We start from the raw sequence: 21,102 nt of genomic DNA, 5'->3' as shown, positions 1-21,102 counted from the left end.
TGTGGGTCATCACTACCCGAAATGATTCATACCATTTGTACTTAGACCAAACCTTAAGTTCCTTGCATCATCTCGCAAATTCCGGGAACACTCTCTCAATTTTTCTCCAATGTGACCCATCAGCAGGGTGTCTCAACATCTCGTCTTTCCTACGATCTTCTTTGTGTCATCGCAGCAACTTCGCATGCTCTTTGTTTCTGAACAAACGTTTCAACCGTGGTATTATAAAAGCATACCACATCACCTTGGCAGGAACCCTCTTCCTTGGGCCCTTGCCCTCAACATCACCAGGGTCATCTCGTCTGATCTTATACCGCAATGCAGTGCACACCAGGCATGCACCCAAATTCTCGTACTCCTCACCATGGTAGAGGATGCAGTCATTAATGCATGCATGTATCTTCTACACGTCTAATCGTAGAGGACAGACAACCTTCTTCGCTTTGTACGTATTAGCGGGCAATTTGCTACCCCTTGAACAACTTTTCAAATCCCTTGTCAGTCACACCGTTCTCTGCCTTCCATTGCAACAATTCCAATGTGCTACCAAGTTTTTTTTTTGCTATCTTCGCAAGTTGGGTATAACAATTTCTTGTGATCCTCTAACATCTGCTCGCACTTCAGCCTCTCGTTTTCAGTTTCACAATTTCTCTTTGCATCAGCAATGGCTCGACCAAGATCATCAGCATGATCATATGATGACTCCTAATCTTCTGCTTCCCCCATTGCAGTATCACCGTATTCAGGGTATATAGGATAGGTTTCATCATCCTCTTCTTCTTCTTCATTGTCTTCCATCCTAACCCCCTTTCTCCGTGTTTGGTCCAACAATTATAGTTGTGCATGAAACTGAACTAAAGCGGGTGGACGTGAAGGGTGTCTGCGGAAGAGTAATCCTTGTTATTCTGACAGACAACACATGGCCAACACATAAAACCTCCATGTTTGTTTTCCACGGCGACTTGGAGAAAACTTTTCAGGCCCTCAATATACTCGTCAATGCGTCGGTCGACGTACATCCATTGTCGGCTCATCCGCATTATACAATTAAGTATATCATAAACCATTACGAGAAAATCATGACTAGTGGAGCGATGTACATCGACACATGCATTTTATCAATGACAGATGAAAGGATAAAATTATTAACCTCGATCGAGAGGGAAAAAGGAGGAGAAAGCTTAAGTGTGGCTCGAGCACTTTATATCATATTTGTATTGTGTGAACTCAAGTGAAACATGCTTTGAGCCATTTCATCAAACACCTCTTATGCATAAGAAGAGAAAGCCAACCAACATACACCTCTTGTGCTTGAAAGAGAAAAAACTATGTGTGGCTCACAACCCCCTCTTGTGCTTGGATGGGAAAAAACTATGTGTGGCTCACAACCTTGGGCGAGGCAGGGGTATATATAGAGATGGACATGTAGTCTCGGTTGGTGATACCAACCGGGCCTAAAGGTGATCGTACCCGCCGCAACTCCTTCAGTCCCGGTTGGTATCACCAACCGGGACTAAAAGTCCCTATCGAACCGGGACTACAACTTGTCGCACGTTCTAGCCGTTGGAACCAGCAATAGTCCCGAATAATATAGCGACTGGGACTAATGCTCCTTGCATCTCCGAACGAAAGACTCTTTTTCTACTAGTGGGCTTGTCCTTGTGGCGAGTGTCGGCATGGCCCTGGGGTATCTTGTTGTATGGTTTTCGCCAGGTTTTCCGTAAATTAATTAGACACATTCTTCTTAATTAATGGATAAGGCAAAACTTTTGCCTTCGTTTCAAAAAAAAATGTTAACAATGTCTTAATAAAAAAAAGCGTATGCATATTTTCGATGACTCCCTTCATTTCAAAGAAAAAAGTCTAAAATGCTGGACCTCAGGGACCTAAGAATATGTGGGTACTAAAATCTACCTTGCAAGACTTTCTCCGGCGAAAAGGAGTGGGTGCTTGATGGTAGATGCACTGACCACATGACTATGACCAAGGAAGAACAACAAAACGTAAAAAATCCACCGAAGATGTTTGTATATGCTACGGATTTTGTTTCTTCTTGGCTTTTTTTCTTCTTCTCGTCTAAAGAATATTTTCTAATAACTAATTAATGCTCTGGAGATGCATAAGAAGTCAAATAATGCTGAAACCTCCGGTGCTGCAAAAACTCAAACAAGTTGCCAAATTACCATGTAATATACGCTTAGGCTAGGAGACTAGCACCTCCATCGAACATGCATACAGAAATTAGTGAGCTGGTCCGAGTGTCTGTAAGAGTGTGACTGCTCCAAGAGCGAACTGGCCGCACGGCGTTGGCGCGTACGGCTCCCCTTGCTTGACGGTGCACTGCACGAAGTACTGGCGGGACGCACAAACAGACACACCAGTACAATCCAGCCCCACGCGTCCCTTGGGGAAGAGCATCCTCATCGTGACGGTGAACTCCAGGTTGCCGGAGCGTTTCTCCGACGCCATGCGCTTCCGAAGCCGGTCGGGCAGCGCCGTGGCACCAGCGTAATACAGCGGCAGCTGAACCTCCGTGGACGCCGTACGGCGAGCGCAGAAGGTGACCGGCGAGTCGGTCCACGCCACGACCGTGTTGCCGCCGTACAACACCGTAGCCGTGGTGTTCTCCCTGCACAGATCTATCGAGTTGTAGTTGTCCACACGGAGGACGAGGTTGAAGGTGTCGGCGCCGCCTGGTGGTGGTCTGTCGATGTCGTCCATCTGCAGCTTGAAGAAGAGCTCCACGACGTTGGTGGGAGCGATGATCCCGGTTTGGACCCCGGCTCCAAATAGGCATAACATTACTACCACGGAAATCGTCAATATGACATCACCGCGGGAGAACCTGAACCCAGGCTCAGCGTCGCCGGAGCTTGCTGATTGTTGTATTCTGGCTGTATCGTCGACGTCCTTGATGTCCTGGTCGACGGCTCTCTCCCATGCGGCGGCTACCATGACGCACCAAGTCGATAATTAGTCGCTATAAGGGTATCCGGCTTCCGGCCGGGTTCATATCATGGACGTCGATGGTTAGCAGTACTCCCTACGGATTCCCTTTTGAAACCGGGCCCCTACGGATTTCGAATTGGATAAGTCTTACGAGCTTGACTTGTACGCCAAGATGCTATCCTAAACCTACCATATCAGATCAGATGTAACCTCAATGTAATCTGCGGAGCATATTTAAACAAGGCACGGGCGACCCTGTGGGTAATTGGGTATCACACCAAATCTATTTTCCTACACGATCCTAACAATGATTCATGACGAAAAGGCCAACTGCTAGTCCGTTCCATATACTCCAAGAAACAACAAGTTCCTGACTATATAGTAACACATAGCTAGGGCCTTGCCTCCGTTCGTACGTACTTGCAGATGGGATTAGCTTCCGTCTCCCGTTCCACTGAGCATCCGGAGGCCTCCCCCGAATTCAAGGAGCGCAATGTCTGGGAAAGCATTATAATCGGGCTCTGCACCGTGGCTACTCTGTGCTTAACCGTCCTGGCACTCGGTTTCTTCATCGTAAATCCGGATCCAGTCTTTGGGGACATGAAGTTCTCCATCGGGCCAATCGCCCACGCCGGCCTTGTTGATTCTTCCATGATTCCGCCCCGGTTCAACCTCACGATCCACGCCAGAAGCACGTACAAAAACAAGGCGTTCTGCGGCCGAGACGTAAGCTTTGAGGTGGCCTACTCGGGCGTCACCATCGGCGTGGGGAACGCCGTCCCGTTCTGCGTCGAGCCCAAGGGCAATGCCGCTCTGACGGCGGTCGCGTCGCCAGGATGGGAGGTTTTGCCCGACGCAATGCGGCACCACATGGCCAGCGATCGGCTTCGAGGCGATATGGATCTGGAGGTTGTCATGTTGTTCTACCAAGATGATGACTTGGAACGCTGGAGTAATTGGATTCGGTGTCGTACGACTCTGGACGCCAGGCAGCCCACGCGCTGCAAACCCTTCAGTCTCCAACCGTATAGGCCACACTAAAACCTTACTTCAATACATGTACTTAAAACATATTCTTTCACCCATATTGTTTGGATTCATGTTCTACTTTATAATTGCTTTCTGAATGCAGAGAAATAGCAGTTTTCAATTAGCTTTCTTCCATCGACTAGTTTTAAATTATACTCCCAACGATATAAATTACTTGTATTAGTCTACGACAATAAATATTCGGACTGTCTAATTTACATTCAACTGTTTTGCAATTCATTTACACTTGTTTTTTCGACCAATAATGTGTGGACACGTCATTTGTCCCATTTCTGTTTATTCTAAGCGACTTCAGAAAACAGCTGTTTTCCAATTTGTTTACACTCGTTTACTGTTTCCGTTTCATTTTTCTGGCGCGGCCTAACGTGAGCTTCTCATACCCTTTGATCCGGTCAGCCACGGCGTCGCTGAGCTGGTCAAATACGTAGCGTGGCAGGACAGACACTTGGTGTCCCCGTGTCAACGTAGCACCACGTCGGCGCCCCCTGCTTGTCGGTTAAGTTGAGGCGATGACCGTCCACCAGAATGCCGGTGAGGTCAAGGTAGTTTACCTGGCCGGCGGTGAACATTGGGGTGAAAGCAAAGGCCTCCTCGTCATAGTTGCCCATTTGTATGTAGCCTTCCTCGCTGGGTGAAGGCAGGTAGTAGGAGAAGGCCCTGTATATGTGAGCAGCCTCTGCAACTTGAGACAGGAAGGAAAGCTCATGGACGCCGAAGCCAATGATTCCTGAGTAACTTCCGAACACGCCTTCATGATCCTGGCTGCATCCAAACACGAACCCAGGGATGCTCTCTTGGCCGACGGTGAGCCTGTCCGTAACCAAGCGCCCCATGGAGGCCGACAAGTCGGAGTACTCCATCCTGTAGCTGCAAGTGTTATCCTGGACACTGCAGTTCAGGGTGTTCCGCGTGGCTACACTCGCAGACTGGCAGGATGGCGATGAGCACGGCAATCTTCGGTATGTGGAGGACGCAGCGCTGTCGAACAGGGGGCCGTTCTGGCTGTAGCAGCCGGATGTAAGGGGCTGTTTGGATCACGCCCCAACCAGCCCTGCCAAAATTGGCACGCCAAATATTTGGCGAACGATTCTGCCGCCAGGATCTCGCCCACGCGCGGGCGTGAAAACTGAACAGGGCGACCAAAAAATTGGCATGATCTGATTCTTTGGCGCTAAACCAAACGGAGCCCATGGTAGTGGTCAACGACCAAAAAATTGGATGGGCGAGCCACGGCTCCAATCCAAACATACCCTAATTCCGCAGGGCCTGCACTGCACCCACGAGAAGGAGGAGCCGGTGTCGAAGAGGACGCTGTGCTTCGTCGGCGGCGTACCGAGGCTGATCTGGGCGACGAAGCCGTAGAAAGGACCGGCGCTGGTGACTGGCGCCCTGACATTCCTTGGCGGCGGGCGTCGACGGCGGAAGAAGAGACTTGACGCGACCTGCGCTGCCTGGCCTTGCGCCGACGTGGAGCCATTCCTCGAGCAAACAAGGTCATCCAGGCACTGATATTGGTGGTGCAGCAGTGTTAGCCGGATCGACCCGCTGGTGTTGCTATGGTGCTTCTCATCTGTACATACGGCCATATGTGACACATGAGCGTGAAAGCGTAAATTGAATGAACACTCGCACTACAGTACATCTAGAGCAAGTAAAGACCAAAGACCATAGTAAAATGTCTTACTAGGTGCATATTTGTGTATGGGATATGACCCCGCGGATAATGCATTGCATGTTGATAGGAGAATTATCAGAGGGATCAGCAGCATCATATTCTCTTTGAAGTAGCCTTTCTAAACATTTGTATATCGATCAAGTGGACTGTAGCCTCAGTATACAGGTATATATATATATAGCTAGGTAGAATGCATCAAGCCTCGAGCATGAAATGTGCGCAAGTGGAAGATCATAGTCGTGACCGAACAAATCCGATTCGAAACATCATCGTACAGGATACACTGGAAGTCAGGAAACAGCAGCCATACACAGGAAACAGGAAACAGCGCCATACACAGGAAACAGCTTCCATGCACTTCGTACACTGCAAACAGCGGCCATGGGCTTGGTACACTGCAAACAGCGGCCAAGGGGCCGGACGCTTCGTACACAGAAATAATATTATAGGAATTTCAGAGAGAGAAAATAATCAGGTTCCTTGATTTGCAGTACACAGAACAAGGAACAGAGAGAAAAGATAGATGAAATGGCAAAACATAACACACTACTTACTCAAAACAGAACACACTACATGGTATCAACCATTACCTGCAAATAGAATCGCATGAGGTGATAACTTTGACAGCTTTCCTTGATCTTAGCTAGTAACCTGCAGGCAACAGGTTCAGTTCATGCCATATGCTACTGCAGCTTAGAATGAAGGGATCACCATGACTGTCTTGTGCACGCAACAAGTCTAATTCATACAATTTAAAGATCATATCATTACATTATTACAGATGGGCTGAATAAAGGAATGCATACAGAAGTCATTCAGTCAGTATATAATCAGGCCATTCTTCAGAAAAAGAAAAGAAAGGAAGCATTTTTTTTTTTAGATGGAAGGCTCAAAGTAAGCCCGGCTTTGAATTAACGAAGCCATCAACCGGCTAGGAGTTACACCGAGAGTTACAACACACACGCTCCAAGCGCACAACCCAAACCACAACAAAAGACAACACAGAAAAGCAAGCCGAAGCGTCATTTGATCCATGAAGAGGGAGCCTTATCTTCTGTTGCACTGGAGCAAACACAACCAAGTCCACACCAACAAACCTCCACCGCACCAAGACTGCAACTCAAGGGGGAACTCAATGATGGGCCGGCCAACTAGCAGAGCTTGAGGAACCAAAGGAGGGAGGGTCTTGCGGCGACGCCTCCAAGAAGGTCAATGGCGAAAGAATGCGTCATCGTCATCGGCAGAAAAGGACCTCCAAAGTTTTCACCGCGCTAGGTCCAGACCAAACACACAACATCATCCCCTAGCATTGGGCTTGGTACACTGCAATTGGTTCCTTGATTTGCAGTACACAGAACAAGGAACAGAGAGAGAAAAGATAGATGAAATGGCAAAACATAACACACTACTTACTCAAAACAGATAACACTACATGGTATCAACCATTACCTGCAAATAGAATCGCATGAAGTGATAACTTTGACAGCTTTCCTTGATCTTAGCTAGTAACCTGCAGGCAACAGGTTCAGTTCATGCGGCAAAGAGGCAGCAGAAGGCCGGGACCACACGGCAGGAGGCTGCGGGAAGAGGAGATAATTTTTAGAATAAATTGGAAAAACCAGGATTTGAACTCGAGACCTGGGGCTCTAATACGATGTTAAGCTTCATGCACTAGCCACTTGAACCAAAAGTCCGAACTGATGGAAAGGGCTAGGCAATCTACTTTATACACGTCAACACCCCCTCTCACGTGTGACGGGAAGACGAGAAGACAAGTCAACACGTGTAGAGAGGCAAAGAGGCAGCGGAAGGCCGGATACACACGGTAGGAAAGAGGCAGCGGGGATTTTTTAGAATAAATTGTGAAAGCCAGGATTTGAACTCGAGACCTGGGGCTCTGATACCATGTTAAGCTTCATGCACTAGCCACTTGAACCAAAAGTTCGAACTGATGGAAAGGGCTAGGTAATCTACTTATACACGTCAACACCCCCTCTCACGTGTGACGGGAAGACGAGAAGACAAATCAACACGTGTAGAGAGGCAAAGAGGCAGCGCCGGGATCACACGCCACACGGCAAGAGGCTGCGGGGGAATTTAGAATAAATAGGGAAAGCCAGGATTTGAACTCGAAACCCGGGGCTTTGATACCATGTTAAGCTTCATGCACATGCACTTATCTTCTCGTCTTCCCGTCACACGTGAGAAGGGGTGTTGACATGTATAAGTAGATTGCCTAGCCGTTTCCATCAGTTCGGACTTTTGGTTCAAGTGGCTAGTGCATGAAGCTTAACATGGTATCAGAGCCCCAGGTATCGAGTTCAAATCCTGGCTTTCACAATTTATTCTAAAATCCCCAATATATTCTAAATTCCCCGCAGCCTCTTGCCGTGTGGTCCCGGCGCTGCCTCTTTGCCTCTCTACACGTGTTGATTTGTCTTCTCGTCTTCCCGTCACACGTAAGAGGGGGTGTTGACGTGTATAAGTAGATTGTCTAGCCCTTTCCATCAGTTCAGACTTTTGATTTAAGTGGCTAGTGCATGAACCTTAACACATGCCATATGCTACTGCAGCTTAGAATGAAGGGATTTGTTATGCAGCGGCGCCGCACCACGACTGTTTTGTGCACGCAGGGCTGGATCTGTATAGGTAGACCCTGTGCATCAGGGTAGAAAAGAAAATTTTAGTACTATTGGTGAGTTTAACAAGGCAAGTGCATCATGTTAGGGAAGAAAAGTGCATCATGGAGGAAAATTTGCAACTAGCAAAGGTTACAAGCCTGAAAGTGCACCAGGGAAAGTTTCTCCCCAGCTCCGTCCCTGTGTGCACGCAACAAGTTTAATTCATACAATGTAAAGATCATATCATTACATTACTACAGACGGGCTGAATAAAGGAATGCATACAGAAGTCATTCAGTCAGTATATAATCAGGCCATTCTTCAGGAAAAGAAAAGAAAGGAACATGTTTTTTTTTAGACGGGAGACTCGAAGTGAGCCCGGCTTTGAATTAACGAACGAAGCCATCAACCGGCTAGGAGTTACACTGAGAGTTACAATACACACGCTCCAAGCGCACAACCTAAACCACAACAAAAGACAACACAGAAAAGCAAGCTGAAGCGCCATTTGAAGAGGGAGCCTTGTCTTCTGTTGCACCGGAGCGAACACAACCAAGTCCACGCCAACAAACCTCCACCGCACCAAGACTGCAACTCAAGGGGGAACTCAACGACGGGCCAGCCATCTAGCAGAGCTTGAGGAACCAAAGGAGGGAGGGTCTTGCAGCGACGCCTCTAAGAAGGTGAATGTCGCAAGAATGCATCATCGTCGTCGGCAGAAAAGAACCTGCAAAGTTTTCACCCAGACCCGAGAACCACCACCCATGGAGCTCGGGCTAGGTCCAGACCAAACACACAACATCATCCCCTGGCATTGGGATAGGCACACCGGCAAGAGCTACGACCAGACGCCGACCTAGCAAAGCCCTCCAAGGCGCTAGGAAGGAGATCAGCTACCGCAGCAAACCGTGTAAAAGCAGCCAGGCCGACATTACGGGAGGGCTGCGATACCAGCGAGAGGTCACACGGTGCTCCACAAGACACTACCAGAGAAGCTTTCACGAAGCGAGGCCTCCAAGAGGAGCAGATTGAGGCGGAGGAATGGAGTCCATCATCTCAAACAGGAGGGCGATCATCGAGACGCCTTCAACAAGGGAACGACACCCGCAGGTGACGCCGTCGCGGGCACAGGCCAAAGCCATGCGCTGCTTTCGCCGAGGTCCAAACCTATATAGAAATTCCGGACGCCGTCGCGAGGACGTAGAGCGAACAAGGCGGAGATCACCGCCGCGCCTCCAACCTAAGTCGCACTATGAGCTAGCCCCAACTCAACTCATCCGCAGGAAACATCTGCTGGCTGGCCGAAGTTTCAGCCAGACCTAGATCTAGACGTCCAAGACCCTAGATTGGCGGCACCACGATGTCCACCATCCCCAGCGCGCGAGCATGACCAAATTGGTCGGAGGGAGAACAGACCGCAGCCGCCGGAGTAGCTGCAGTACTGAGCCAGCCCAAGGACCTCATCCCAGATAGCTAGCAAGGACGTCGCCTCAGCGACTCCACAACGGCGGGACGACACCCTAACGACGCCCCACCACCGGAAGCTCAACCGAGCTCCGCAAGCCCGAGCGGGCAGATCGCCAAAAACTAGCGTCGCCGGTCTAGTCCGAGCACGACACCAGCGGCGACGGATGGTGGCCAAGGAGGTCTCTGCGTGTAGCACACCAACATAGAACAACCCAAACGGCCAGGCTCGCCAGGCCCAGATCTAGGCCCGCTGGCCCAGATCGGCTGCCACCACCAGGGGACACGGGAGCGTCGGCTGACGAGGCGCTGCGCACCGCCGCCGCGACCGCCCGCCTCGCCGCTAGCCACAGCGGGATCCGCGCCGGCCTGGACCGGAGCCGGCGCCCTCCAACACCGCCTGGTCGAGCCCGCCCCGTTGGGCCTCCCAAGCGCACGGGAGAGAAGGAAACCGCCGCCGCCAGCACCGCCCGGGATTTGCCCGGCGGCTCCCGCCAGCGGCGGCGGCGGGGGGGAGGAGGGAGGAGGGGGCGGAGAGGGTGGGGAGGACGGGGGCGCCCCGGTCGCCCACGGGGGAGGCGGCGGGAGCGGGGGTCCAGAGCTAGGTCGTTTTCACCATCTCGAAAGGACGCATGTTGGGATATATCATTACATTTTGACTGAAGTCTAGCACGATGTTAGGAAAACGAATAAATGACCCAGACTTTTGGCTCTCATGTGCACAGCCCCCTGAAATCCCCACGTCCATTATTAGCTTCGCGATCCGAGGACAGGGTAAGATTACTTTTTTGGAAATGCAGAAATAAACAACTGGATAATCACTCTAGTTGGAACTAAACAACTGGACAATCCAGAGGAAGCTTTCACATAAACTTGACATATATTAATAACTTGAGAGATAGAGATATGGAAACATGAAACAAAACATAAGGAACTGACAACCATAAGGCTAATCCTAACTAACAGCCTCAGCTCTTTCACCTCAATTGAAGAACTGTGGATTTTATTAGACTGGACCGATGATCTCTGCAAGTTTCGCTACCACCTAGCTACTGCTAGCTTGTTGGACATATATAGTGCATTACCATGTAATTACCATGACATACAGGCTAGCATACAGAAGTGCAGCCAGGAGCATACATGCAAGCATCAAATGAATAACTTCAAAGCAGGTTACTGATTACAAGTTTTAGAATACTAACCATGTTGTTCTTCAGACCGACTCTCCTCTCAAGCTTCTTTAGCTCCAACACAGACCTTCACCCTCCCTGGTGTTCCAGAGCAAGTTAGCACCATTACTGAGTTAACTGGGCCTAGGGCGAGTGACTGTTTAGATATGATGGGTCAAACTGGTGAAAGTTTGGCATACCTCCAGTGTTTAATATTCTGTGATCATTGTTGTGGTTCAGGAAGAAAGATCACATTGCGATTTGATATCAAAGGTAATGATACAAGAATGTTTTTTGACATCTGCAATTGGCATTCCGGGTTAAATAGTTCTCTAGTTATCAAAAGCAAGCCAATTATGTCATGTGAATCAAGATTGTTGCTGGTTGGTCAACGGTATGGTTTAACCAACCTTTGGTCCCAGTGGCCAGAAAACGATGGTCGTGGTATTTGACTTGGCACTTTTCCTGTTTGAGTTGTATAGTAACTTGTAACTTGTGGGAGTGGCGTTTTGGCACCCGGGAGCATATGCTCCCGGTTTTTAAACTTCAATTTAAATACACTTTTGAAATTTTGAAAAATTCAAACACAAAATTTAGTGGATACATTTCGAAATTCTACACGTTCACAAAGTGGTTCCACAGAAAACCGATATTTTAAGTGTCATATGTAAAAAAGACAAAATTTTCTGGAAAAAAAAGTTGTGTACGAGACGTTTTGTTTATCTTTTTCACACAAGTCACAAAAAATGTCGGTTTTTTACAAGACTTGATGTGCGCACGTAAAATATTGATACGCAAGCGAGAAATTTTTTGTTCGGAATTTTTGAACATTTTAAAATATTTTTCCGGTGGCAGGAGCATATGCTCCCATGTGCCGAATTGAATTTCCGCTTGTAACTCTGAATGTGTAATGTACATTTTGTTTCTCATCCCCTGCAAGCTAAAGTAGCAAACTGTTTTGCTGTGGCCATGATGTTGCATCAGTTCCACATCTTAATAGTAACTTCATATTGTTCCTCGCTGAAGTTCGGTATTATGATTTAATTTAAATTATATACGAATAATTTCCTTTATATTTGTGTTAACTATGTAAAAATATTATACGAATACTTTTATGTGATTAAAATATTATTTCAAAATATTGTAAAAAAAAAAAGATTTTAGAAACACCGGTTTAGAGGATGCCGGTGTGGAAATCCGTTCCCCAAATGGAGAAATGTTCGCCGGCACATCTACCGTCGCCTATTTTGAGTGTGCCAGTATTGATGCTCTAACATGGTACTATTCAGATATGAGAGACAGAGTGGCGCAGGAGAGGAGAAACCAAATGGCAGCACGACCGTAAGAGTCAAGCTCTCCTGTCAATCAGGGTTAGAGAGACATGAGCGAGGAGGTAGAAAACGCTTCACGGCCCAAATGCACAGCAAAAAATAACTAATACACCCAGACACTCCCGCCTAATACCAGGCACAGATGCGGTCGGAGAGGCCGATGAGGGCCAAACCGCATCCGCTCCTCCGCCTTCCTGCCTTTCGCCGATGAGAAATCATCTTCCTATCAGCGAGCAATCGACCATGCGCGCGCGTAGATCCAGCTGTTGCTCCGCCTCCCTGCTCCCTGCCTCCGGCCGGCGAGCCATAGTGTCCGGACGTGGCTCGAACAGACGTGGGGGTAGCCAAATCGGCCGTGGTAGAAGCGATCTCGAGCGCGGCGGGAGCTCGAGCCAGCGCGCTAGCGAGAAGACGTAGGCGGAGAAGGTCCGCCCCGACACGACGCGGTTCCAGGGGTCATACCGCTTCAATAGGTATGGCGCCGCCCCGCTGCCCGCGTTCTCCAAGGGTGAGTCTGTTGCGTGCCGCCACCGTAGCTCCTCCACTTCTACCACCGCTTCGTCGTCCTCGAGCTCCCGACTGAACCGCATTGGTGGTGAAGATGGAGCTCGACGACGCGCCGGTGCCCGCGTTCACGCCCGATGACTACCTCGACGACGCAGAGTTCGAGCGGCTCCTCCCGAAGCTCGGTGAGGATAGCCTAGCACCCGGCAACTTTGTCGACAAGCGCCACCTCAACGTTGTCGGGCTCGTCTCGCAAACGAGTCACCGCAAAGCGGAAAAGATAGAAGAGTGGCGGCTGGTCGCGAAGGAGCAGGGAAAGATCTTCGATGAACGATAACTCTGAAAAGAGAGATTTCCTATCTTTTCTTTCAACTCAGGGGAAATACGGTCGGGTGGCGCTAATTCGAATCCCTCAGGCAAAATAAGAACAGCGCCCACATTCAACCCTCCCTTTTTTCCATTAGCAAGAACTTGTTTCAATTGCATATCATAAGGAATTCGAAGAAGTGCTTCAAATACACAGTATCAGGAAGCACTGCTTGGGAAACTCACTGCTTGGGAAACTTCAATATCCACGGGCTTGCTAGCTAAATGGCAATTGGCACATACAATTCGTCCAGTTGATGACCTTGGCAGCACGGCGAGTGAGGAGGCCACTGACACGGCACAGCCCATTTCGAGTATCTTTTGTAAAATCGTAGCCAAATTTATGTATGAACTACTGAAATCGTAGCCAACTTTATGTATGAACTATTGAATGCAATGCATTTTAATCTCCTGAGTTAATGTTATGTTTAGCGTATCTAGTATGTGCATTTGTTTTTCAATCCCCAAATCTGCTTTGGGGTAGCAAGATATGTGCTTTTGGAGTCTAAAGATGCTCTAACACCAAAACAGAGCAAAGTGTCGCAAAACCATGAGCAAAGAGTTGCAACACCATGAGATGCATAGGACTTTAGACTAGTATGATCGTAATGGAAGGACTTCGCAAAAAGAGAATATGGCTCAGCCAAGCAGAAAACCATAATTTTCTACTACAGCAAGTCCATCTTAGTCATCTCAAAAAAAAAGTCCATCCTAGTCTCAAGAACCGACAGCATCACATAATAGCACTCAAAAGATTTAGAACAAATCTTTCAAACTGAGTCACCAGAATAAAAATGCAGACACAAAACACTTAATGCACTCTTTCCAGCAACTGGCAACGAGACATAGATTCCCATGGTAACAGTACATCTTAGACACATTAGAGTCACCGCTGATAGGCAAAACAGGTATCCATGACAGTAGCAAAGCAGAATAGTCTCCTACATACGAACCAGACCAAAACATAGTACTGAAGACAAGCCTACTCATCCTCCTGGCTGCGGAGCCTGGCGAGCTTGTTGGTGACCACAATGTCAAGCTGCGCAGCACGCTCAACGATATCCTTGCGCTTCTTTGTGGAGACGTTGTGCGCGATCTCGGCACAGTAGGTCCTGATTGGAGGAAATGTACCGTATGACCATTAGCATGACTGAATAGGGAAGACAGGAGACTACGAAATCATAAACTGATAATGTTACCTGTTGTGCATCATCAACAGCTCCAGCTCAGAGACGTTGTGGACAACAAACTTCTTGAATTTGTTGGGAAGGTAATGCCTGGTCTTCTTGTCAGAACCATAACCAATGTTGGGCATCAAGACGCATCCCTTGAACTTCCTCCTGACACGGGAATCAATACCCTTTGGCCTGCGCCAGCTTGGCTGCAACCAATAATTGAAATTTGTTCAGTTTAAGCACCAGATAAAATACAATCCACTAAACAAGACAACAAGCCAATAATAAAAAAGATTCAAAACATCTGAACTACCAAAGAACCTTCTCCATATGGAATATATAATGAACAATACTTTCATGACATTTAGAGAAAATATGAAAAAAATACAGGCAGCTTAGCACAGTGTCTAAGGTGCCAGTCATTGCACAGATTATAAAAGGTGCCACGGACTTTGCAGAGTATAAACAAGCAACTAGGAAACTGGAATGCGTTAAGCATAGCAGCAAGATTGTCATTTCATGCCCTTCAGGAGGGTATACTTGCTTCAAGAACATCAGAGAACACATAAAATTGAAGATAAACGCATCAGAAAACACTAAGCTCAGACAGAAGGTAGTAATGATGCCATAATTTTGGTGAAAGGATCAGACAGAAGGTAGTAATCATGCAGAAAACAGGATTTTCTTGAGTATTCATCTGGAAACAAGTGTTGGAAGAAGTCTAAGCAATCATTCATACTCGGAATGAAGCCCACGCCTTTTTTTAATTCATTCCACTTCATGAAGACATGAATTCATTGCTGTAGAAGAGGTTGCGACAGCCACAATACTATACTATTGCAAGGGCTAGGGCCCTCTTCATGCAACCCAATTGTTACTCAAGAAAATGTTTTCTTACTCAGACCTTTTACTAAGCCATCATTTCCTTTCTTTCAGTAGCAGACCATAAAACAGAGGGGTAAAACAAAGCACTACAAACTAAAAATTTGTCATAATTTTTCGACCAAGTGGAACAAACATGTTCAATTTAAACTTGTAGCACCCAGTTATCTACTTAAGACCACATCACGCAACAAAATGCATTTCTACAGCAACATACGCCCACATTCTATAGCACTATGTAGCTAAATCATTGAATCTGTATCTCCATTTCACACTAACATTGCCTAAGCTAGAGTGAGAAATTAGGCATGTATCAACTAAGCATCGGAGGTTTATAGCAATACAAATCGATATAGAGCTCAATATTATATCATCTAAAACTATCGAAACAGGCCATGAACTGCGGAAGAATTCGAAACTACAGCCACATGCAACAATCACGATCTAGAACCAGGTCAAATCATCTGCACGGAGCAACCAAACCATGCGGCTAAGGCAGTTTACAGCAAAACGAAGGCTTGTAGAAGAGGTTTTCCTTACCTTGAGACCGATGTAGCGGTCGCTATGGGCCCTCTTGAAGTGCTTGGTCCTCTTCTTCACGATCTTCGCCGTCAGCAACGGAACCGCCATCTCTGATCTGTCGCCAAAAACAAACACAGAGTTCGAATCAGGTGAAGAAGATGGAAGATGAGGTGGGAGATCTGCTGCGAGCTGCTCGCTACCTTCTGGAGAGAACTACCCTAACCCTAACGCGAAGAGAGGAGGACGAAGAGCGGCGGCGGGGTTGGGATCGCAACGCGTCGTGGTCTTTATACCCTCCACAAACCCTAGTTATGTGGGCTCGAATGGGCAGGTGCTATCTAGCCCACGAAATGTAAATTCAAGCCCATTATGTAGGAGGTTTTATCACTTAGCACCACTAGTTGAGAAAACTTTATCGCAAAACCACAACTTTAGAATTTTTTTTCACAGAACACCAACATTTGGGGTAATTGTATCACAAAACACATAAATCTCTACTAATCCGGCTTGACAAGTAATTAGTTAGGAGTGACACCCAATTATCTGTATTCTCTCTCTTGAGCATGTTTGTGTGACAATATGACAATATTTGTTACACAATAATATTTTCTACGCACATGTTGTTGTCCGAGCCCCCTCCTCCTCTTCCCCTCACCTCGCCGCTGCCAGAGAGAGCCGCCGGGAAAGCCTGCGCGGTTCCCAAGGACGGGGGCAGCGGGGATCTCTCCAGTGCTGCTCGTTTGGCCGACGGGTGGCACACCCATGTCCGAGATCTGGAGCTGCAGTCCCCGATCCGGCTCCGGCAGCCGGTGCTGGTCCGACGGACCCCGGCAGGTGGAGGCACCCATGGAATTCGGCGGAAGGGATCGGGCCGGGTGTGTCGCGGCGAGACGTCCATGCCCAGGGTGGGTGTGGTGAGGAGGTGCGGTGGGAGTTTCGGGTGGCTATGGAAGGGGCCTGGCCACTCGATGCCAGCGTTGGGAGCTGTCTCCGGCCGTGCACGGGAGGTATCCCCTCTCCTTCCCCTCCATCTCCTGCCTGGCGCTCCCTCGCCCAGATCTAGCGCAATTTCCCACTTTAGTTGGCCGGTGCTGGCCGATCTGGTCCGGCAGCTTCTCGATGGGTCATGTAGTGGTGCCGTGGTTGGTGGTCCTTCGATCAACTTCGTCCTCCTTGCCATGAAAGGCTTCTGCTTTTCTTCGTTTCGTCGGTGCGGGGGAGTTCGGTCGGTTGGATTGGCGGTGGCCAGTTGGAGGTGTGCGTCGAGGTGTGGTTGCTGCTTGTCTTGGTCGGTGCTCTGGTGGTGAGAGACTTGGAGAGGTGGGATCTGGTGCACGCGCAGTCTAGGGTGACTCGCTGTCAATAGGACCGGAGCAGGGGCTCCCATGGTTCCCCCGCCTCCTCTATGTTCTGTCGGCAGCAGCACCCTGGGCATGGACGTCCTGCCGTGACACACCTGGCCCGATCCCTTCCGCTGAAGCCCATGGGTGCCTCCACTGTCGGGGTCCGTCGGACCAGCACCGCCGTCGGAGCCAGATCGGGGACTGCAGCTCCAGATCTCGGACATGGGTGTGCCACCCGTCGGCCAAACGAGCAGCACTGGAGAGATCCCCGCCGCCGTCATCCTTGGGAACCGCGCAAGCTTTCCCGGTGGCTCTCTCTGGCAGCGGCGAGGTGAGGGGAAGAGGAGGAGGGGGCTCGGACAACAGCACGTGTGTAGCAAATATTATTGTGTAACAAATATTATCATATTGTCACAGAAACATGCTCAGGAGAGAGAGAGTACAGATAATTGGGTGCCACTCTAGATAACTACTATCAACTAATTACTTGTCAAGCCGGATCTGTAGAGATTTATGTGTTTTGTGATACAATTACCCCAAATATTGGTGTTCTATGAAAAAAGTTTCTAGAGTTGTGGTTTTGCGATAAAATTTCCTCAACTAGTGGTGCTAAGTGATAAAACCTCATTATGTAGCAACTACTGGCCCATGTGGCCGAACGGGCTTTGGCTGTTGCTAGGCCCATCTCCAGCTTTAGCCTCTGGATCACGGCGCGGCCACATCCGAGGCGAGCCATGTCGTCCTCCGCTTCCGCCGCCGTTCTCCGCCGCCTCGGCGACCGGCTCGGCCTCCGCCGCCTGGCGACGCTCCCCGACTATGCCGCCGGGGAAGCGGAGCGGCCGCACCACCCGACCTCGAAGGACGCCTACTTCGCGGCGGTCCACCACCTCTCCACCATCGTGCGGCGCGACTTCTACCTGGAGCGCACCCTCAACCGGCTGCGCCTCCCCTCCCCGTTCCCGGCGGACCTCGCGCTGCGCGTCATCCGCGCCGCCGCCCCCGCCGAGCCCCTCCACGCCGCGCGCTTCCTCGCGTGGCTCCGCGCGAAGCCCAACTTCTCCCCGTCCGCCGAGCACTTCGACGCGCTGCTCCTCCCGCTCGCCCGCGCGCGCCTCTTCACCCACCTCTGGACCCAGGCCTCCAACATGCGCGCGCTCGGCCTTCCCCTCTCGCCGTCCACCTTCTCCGCCGTCATCTCGTCCTACGGCCACTCCCGCCTCGCCGAGCAGGCCGTCGAGGTGTTCAACCGCCTGCCCCATTTCGGCTGCCCGCAGACCACCCAGGTCTACAACGCCCTCCTCGACGCGCTCTGCGCCAACGGTAACTTCGTCGGCGCCTACAAGCTCATCCGCCGCATGGAACGGAAGGGCGTGGCACCCGACCGCGCCACCTTCAGCACCCTCGTCGATGCCTGGTGCGCGTCTGGGAAGCTCCGGGAGGCGCAGGCGTTCCTCGATGACATGGCCACCCGCGGGTTCCGGCCGCCGGTGCGTGGCCGGGACCTGCTCGTCGACGGGCTCGTCCGAGCTGGGCAGCTGGAGGAGGCCAAGGCGTTCGCCCTCCGGATCACCAAGGAGGGCGTCCTCCCTGACGTGGCCACATTCAACTCGCTCGCCCAGGCGCTCTGCGATTCTGGTGATGTGGAGTTCGCCGTCAATCTTCTTGCCGATGCTTCCAGTCGTGGCCTGTGCCCGGACATCTCGACTTACAAAGTGATGCTGCCAGCTGTGGCCAAGGCTGGCCGAATCGAGGAGGCGTTCCGGTTGTTCTATGCGGCTGTTGAGGATGGCCACCGGCCATTCCCAAGCCTCTACGCAGCGATCGTCAAGGCGCTCTGCAAGGCGGGTCGCTTCGCTGATGCATTCGCCTTTTTTGGCGATATGAAATCTAAGGGCCACCCACCTAATCGGCCTGTGTATGTGATGCTTGTCAAAATGTGTGTCAGGGGTGGCCGGTTCTTGGATGCTGCAAACTACCTTCTTGAGATGAGTGAGGCTGGATTCGAGCCACGGGCGCCAACCTTTAACGTCGTAGTTGATGGGCTGCGGCATCTTGGGAAACACGACATAGCCCGGAGAATGGAGCAGCTTGAGATGTCACTGAAGGAAACTAAACAAATCGGGAATTAGATGCAGTTCATTGGAGCGCTGCAAATTGCATGGCAAAGGTTCTGGATTTTCCCAGGTAGGATTGTTGTCTTTTCTAATTGTATTTCTTGGCATAAGCCAATGCTATGCTGTTGTACTGTGTCTGATATGCCTGCCAAACTGTCAAGTGATTTATTTGTTTTGGATAGCAAGATTCACTGTATAAGATCATCAAATACCATCAACTTATGTGTTGTGGTGTTCTGGACAAAAGAACAGCGCTGTCTGGAAAAAATATGAACCTTAATGAGGGAAGATTTCAAGTTTGTTAGATTGATAGTGCCCCTTTGTGGTATAGGGAACATTCACAAAGTGGTACTGGAAAACATTAGTAGTTTAAGTACTCGTATCATTTTATAGTTGGAGTGTTTAGTTCGTCATGCAGAACCAACCAACCATGAATCAGTTCTGTGATAGTTTGGTGTGTCACAATTGATTCATGTATGTCCTGCACCACAGCACCAACACTCTTCTTAAGGATGAACATGTGAGAGTGGCCCCATTGATTCAGCATACTGCATGAAATGATGGCTACTCGTCCTTTAAAATGACTATAAAGGTTGTAGTGCTTCTTCATAGCTCTCAGTTGTGGCTTTATGATTTTTCCTCTTATTTGTGCAGTGTTCCAGCTTTGCTTTGGCCTTCTTGAGCATCAGATACTCTCCTGCCAGGCAGTTGGTGGCTTGGTGCCTTGATGTGCGAACACAACTTTGCTTCTACCAGGCAGAACTGGACTTACCTCACAGTGTTGCAAGCTAGTCTGCACTCTGCAGCAAGATCATGAGAACAGTGACTTCTTCAAAGATTTAACCTTCTGACAATGAACTTTCGAGGTGCACCCAACATGATCAAAGATGAATGAAAGTATGTTCTTTACATCATGTGGCCATGCTGATTACAGGCCACTGTGTCTCGTGAACATGTTATTCCAGTGACAACCCTCTGATTTGGGCATGTACTGCTCAGCTACTTGGAAAGGGAAGTTGCCTTGTGTTGGATTGACTCCCTTCTGTTTGGCGACAAACTACAAAGCAACCCTTGTGATATCATGAATGTGAGTAACACAATGGGGTAAGGGACCGCAGAGGAGGCAAATGCAGAAATACTTTGAAGACAGGAATGCAAATTGGAGAAGCTTGAGGAGGGGGATGTTGAGGAGTGAAAACATTGGCTTGCACTTTATGCACTGGGAAACTAACTATATACTAGTTAAAGGTACATGCTTCGCATGTTGATAAAAATGCATGACACTTCGGAGTATTTATTTACTTCATATTTGAGCAAGATACACTTACCACTGCTTTCTCTTAACACGTTCCTAGATAATATACATATAATCCCACGGATTTTCATGTGAAATTAAACGTGTGTACTCTTCCAACATATTTGAAGTTCTAGGATTATTTATGTCAAACTACTTTAAGTTGAACTGAGTTTATAGCAATGTCTAAACACTAATTTAGTTTGATTATATTTTTCATGAAATATGTTTTCAAACTACACTGATTTTTCGTGGGATTTTTGAAAAAAACTCAAACAAACTTATAAAAGTTTGATTTGGATAAACCTTAAACTTCAATTATTTTGAAACAAGAGCAATAAATATCATGATATCAACTAATCCCTTAAACATCGTTGTTCAACAACTTATAACTTTGACCATGATTTCACTTGTTATATCTCAATTTTTTGCATAAATATATATAAATATTTGCAACATAAATGCAACGACGCTATTTATATAATCTGAAACCATATATTTGTGTATATATATTAGTGGTTAAAATTATGCATCAAAATCGTACAAAAAAGTGTGCCTTATTTTATGGGACGGAGGGACTACGGTTAGTGGATTCCTACCATTCACCGATCAGCAAATATTGTCGTAAACATTATTTATTCAA

The 21,102-nt window shown here is 48.7% G+C and overlaps 2 protein-coding genes across 2 annotated transcripts; one reads left to right on the top strand and one right to left on the bottom strand.

Annotated features, from left to right (window-relative positions):
* Window positions 1-13,918: 13,918 nt before the first annotated feature.
* On the bottom strand, window positions 13,919-15,975 carry LOC124678116 (60S ribosomal protein L32-1-like). Its single transcript, XM_047214043.1, has 4 exons — window positions 15,909-15,975; window positions 15,727-15,823; window positions 14,329-14,510; window positions 13,919-14,241 (listed from the first exon to the last, which is right to left on the bottom strand). Exons 2-4 carry the CDS (start codon window positions 15,814-15,816, stop codon window positions 14,112-14,114), a joined length of 402 nt encoding a protein of 133 aa, XP_047069999.1. The 5' UTR covers window positions 15,817-15,823; window positions 15,909-15,975; the 3' UTR covers window positions 13,919-14,111.
* Window positions 15,976-17,785: 1,810 nt separating this feature from the next.
* Window positions 17,786-20,482, top strand: LOC124678104 (pentatricopeptide repeat-containing protein At5g18390, mitochondrial-like). Its single transcript, XM_047214034.1, has 2 exons — window positions 17,786-19,235; window positions 19,820-20,482. Exon 1 carries the CDS (start codon window positions 17,786-17,788, stop codon window positions 19,178-19,180), a length of 1,395 nt encoding a protein of 464 aa, XP_047069990.1. The 3' UTR covers window positions 19,181-19,235; window positions 19,820-20,482.
* The last annotated feature ends 620 nt before the right edge of the window (window positions 20,483-21,102 follow it).

Source organism: Lolium rigidum, chromosome 1, assembly GCF_022539505.1.
Source record: "Lolium rigidum isolate FL_2022 chromosome 1, APGP_CSIRO_Lrig_0.1, whole genome shotgun sequence".
Lineage (NCBI taxonomy): Eukaryota > Viridiplantae > Streptophyta > Magnoliopsida > Poales > Poaceae > Lolium > Lolium rigidum.
This window is presented reverse-complemented; position numbering and strand designations above follow the sequence as displayed.

What these genes read in the sequence shown, in the direction of transcription:
- LOC124678116 (XM_047214043.1), bottom strand. Translation starts at nt 15,816, where the DNA reads ATGGCGGTTCCGTTGCTGACGGCGAAGATCGTGAAGAAGAGGACCAAG. An exon ending in ACCGCTACATCGGTCTCAAG is followed by an intron (nt 14,511 to 15,726) that starts GTAAGGAAAACC and finishes TATTGGTTGCAG; the next exon opens with CCAAGCTGGCGCAGGCCAAA. An exon ending in CTGTTGATGATGCACAACAG is followed by an intron (nt 14,242 to 14,328) that starts GTAACATTATCA and finishes TCCTCCAATCAG; the next exon opens with GACCTACTGTGCCGAGATCG.
- LOC124678104 (XM_047214034.1), top strand. Translation starts at nt 17,786, where the DNA reads ATGTCGTCCTCCGCTTCCGCCGCCGTTCTCCGCCGCCTCGGCGACCGG.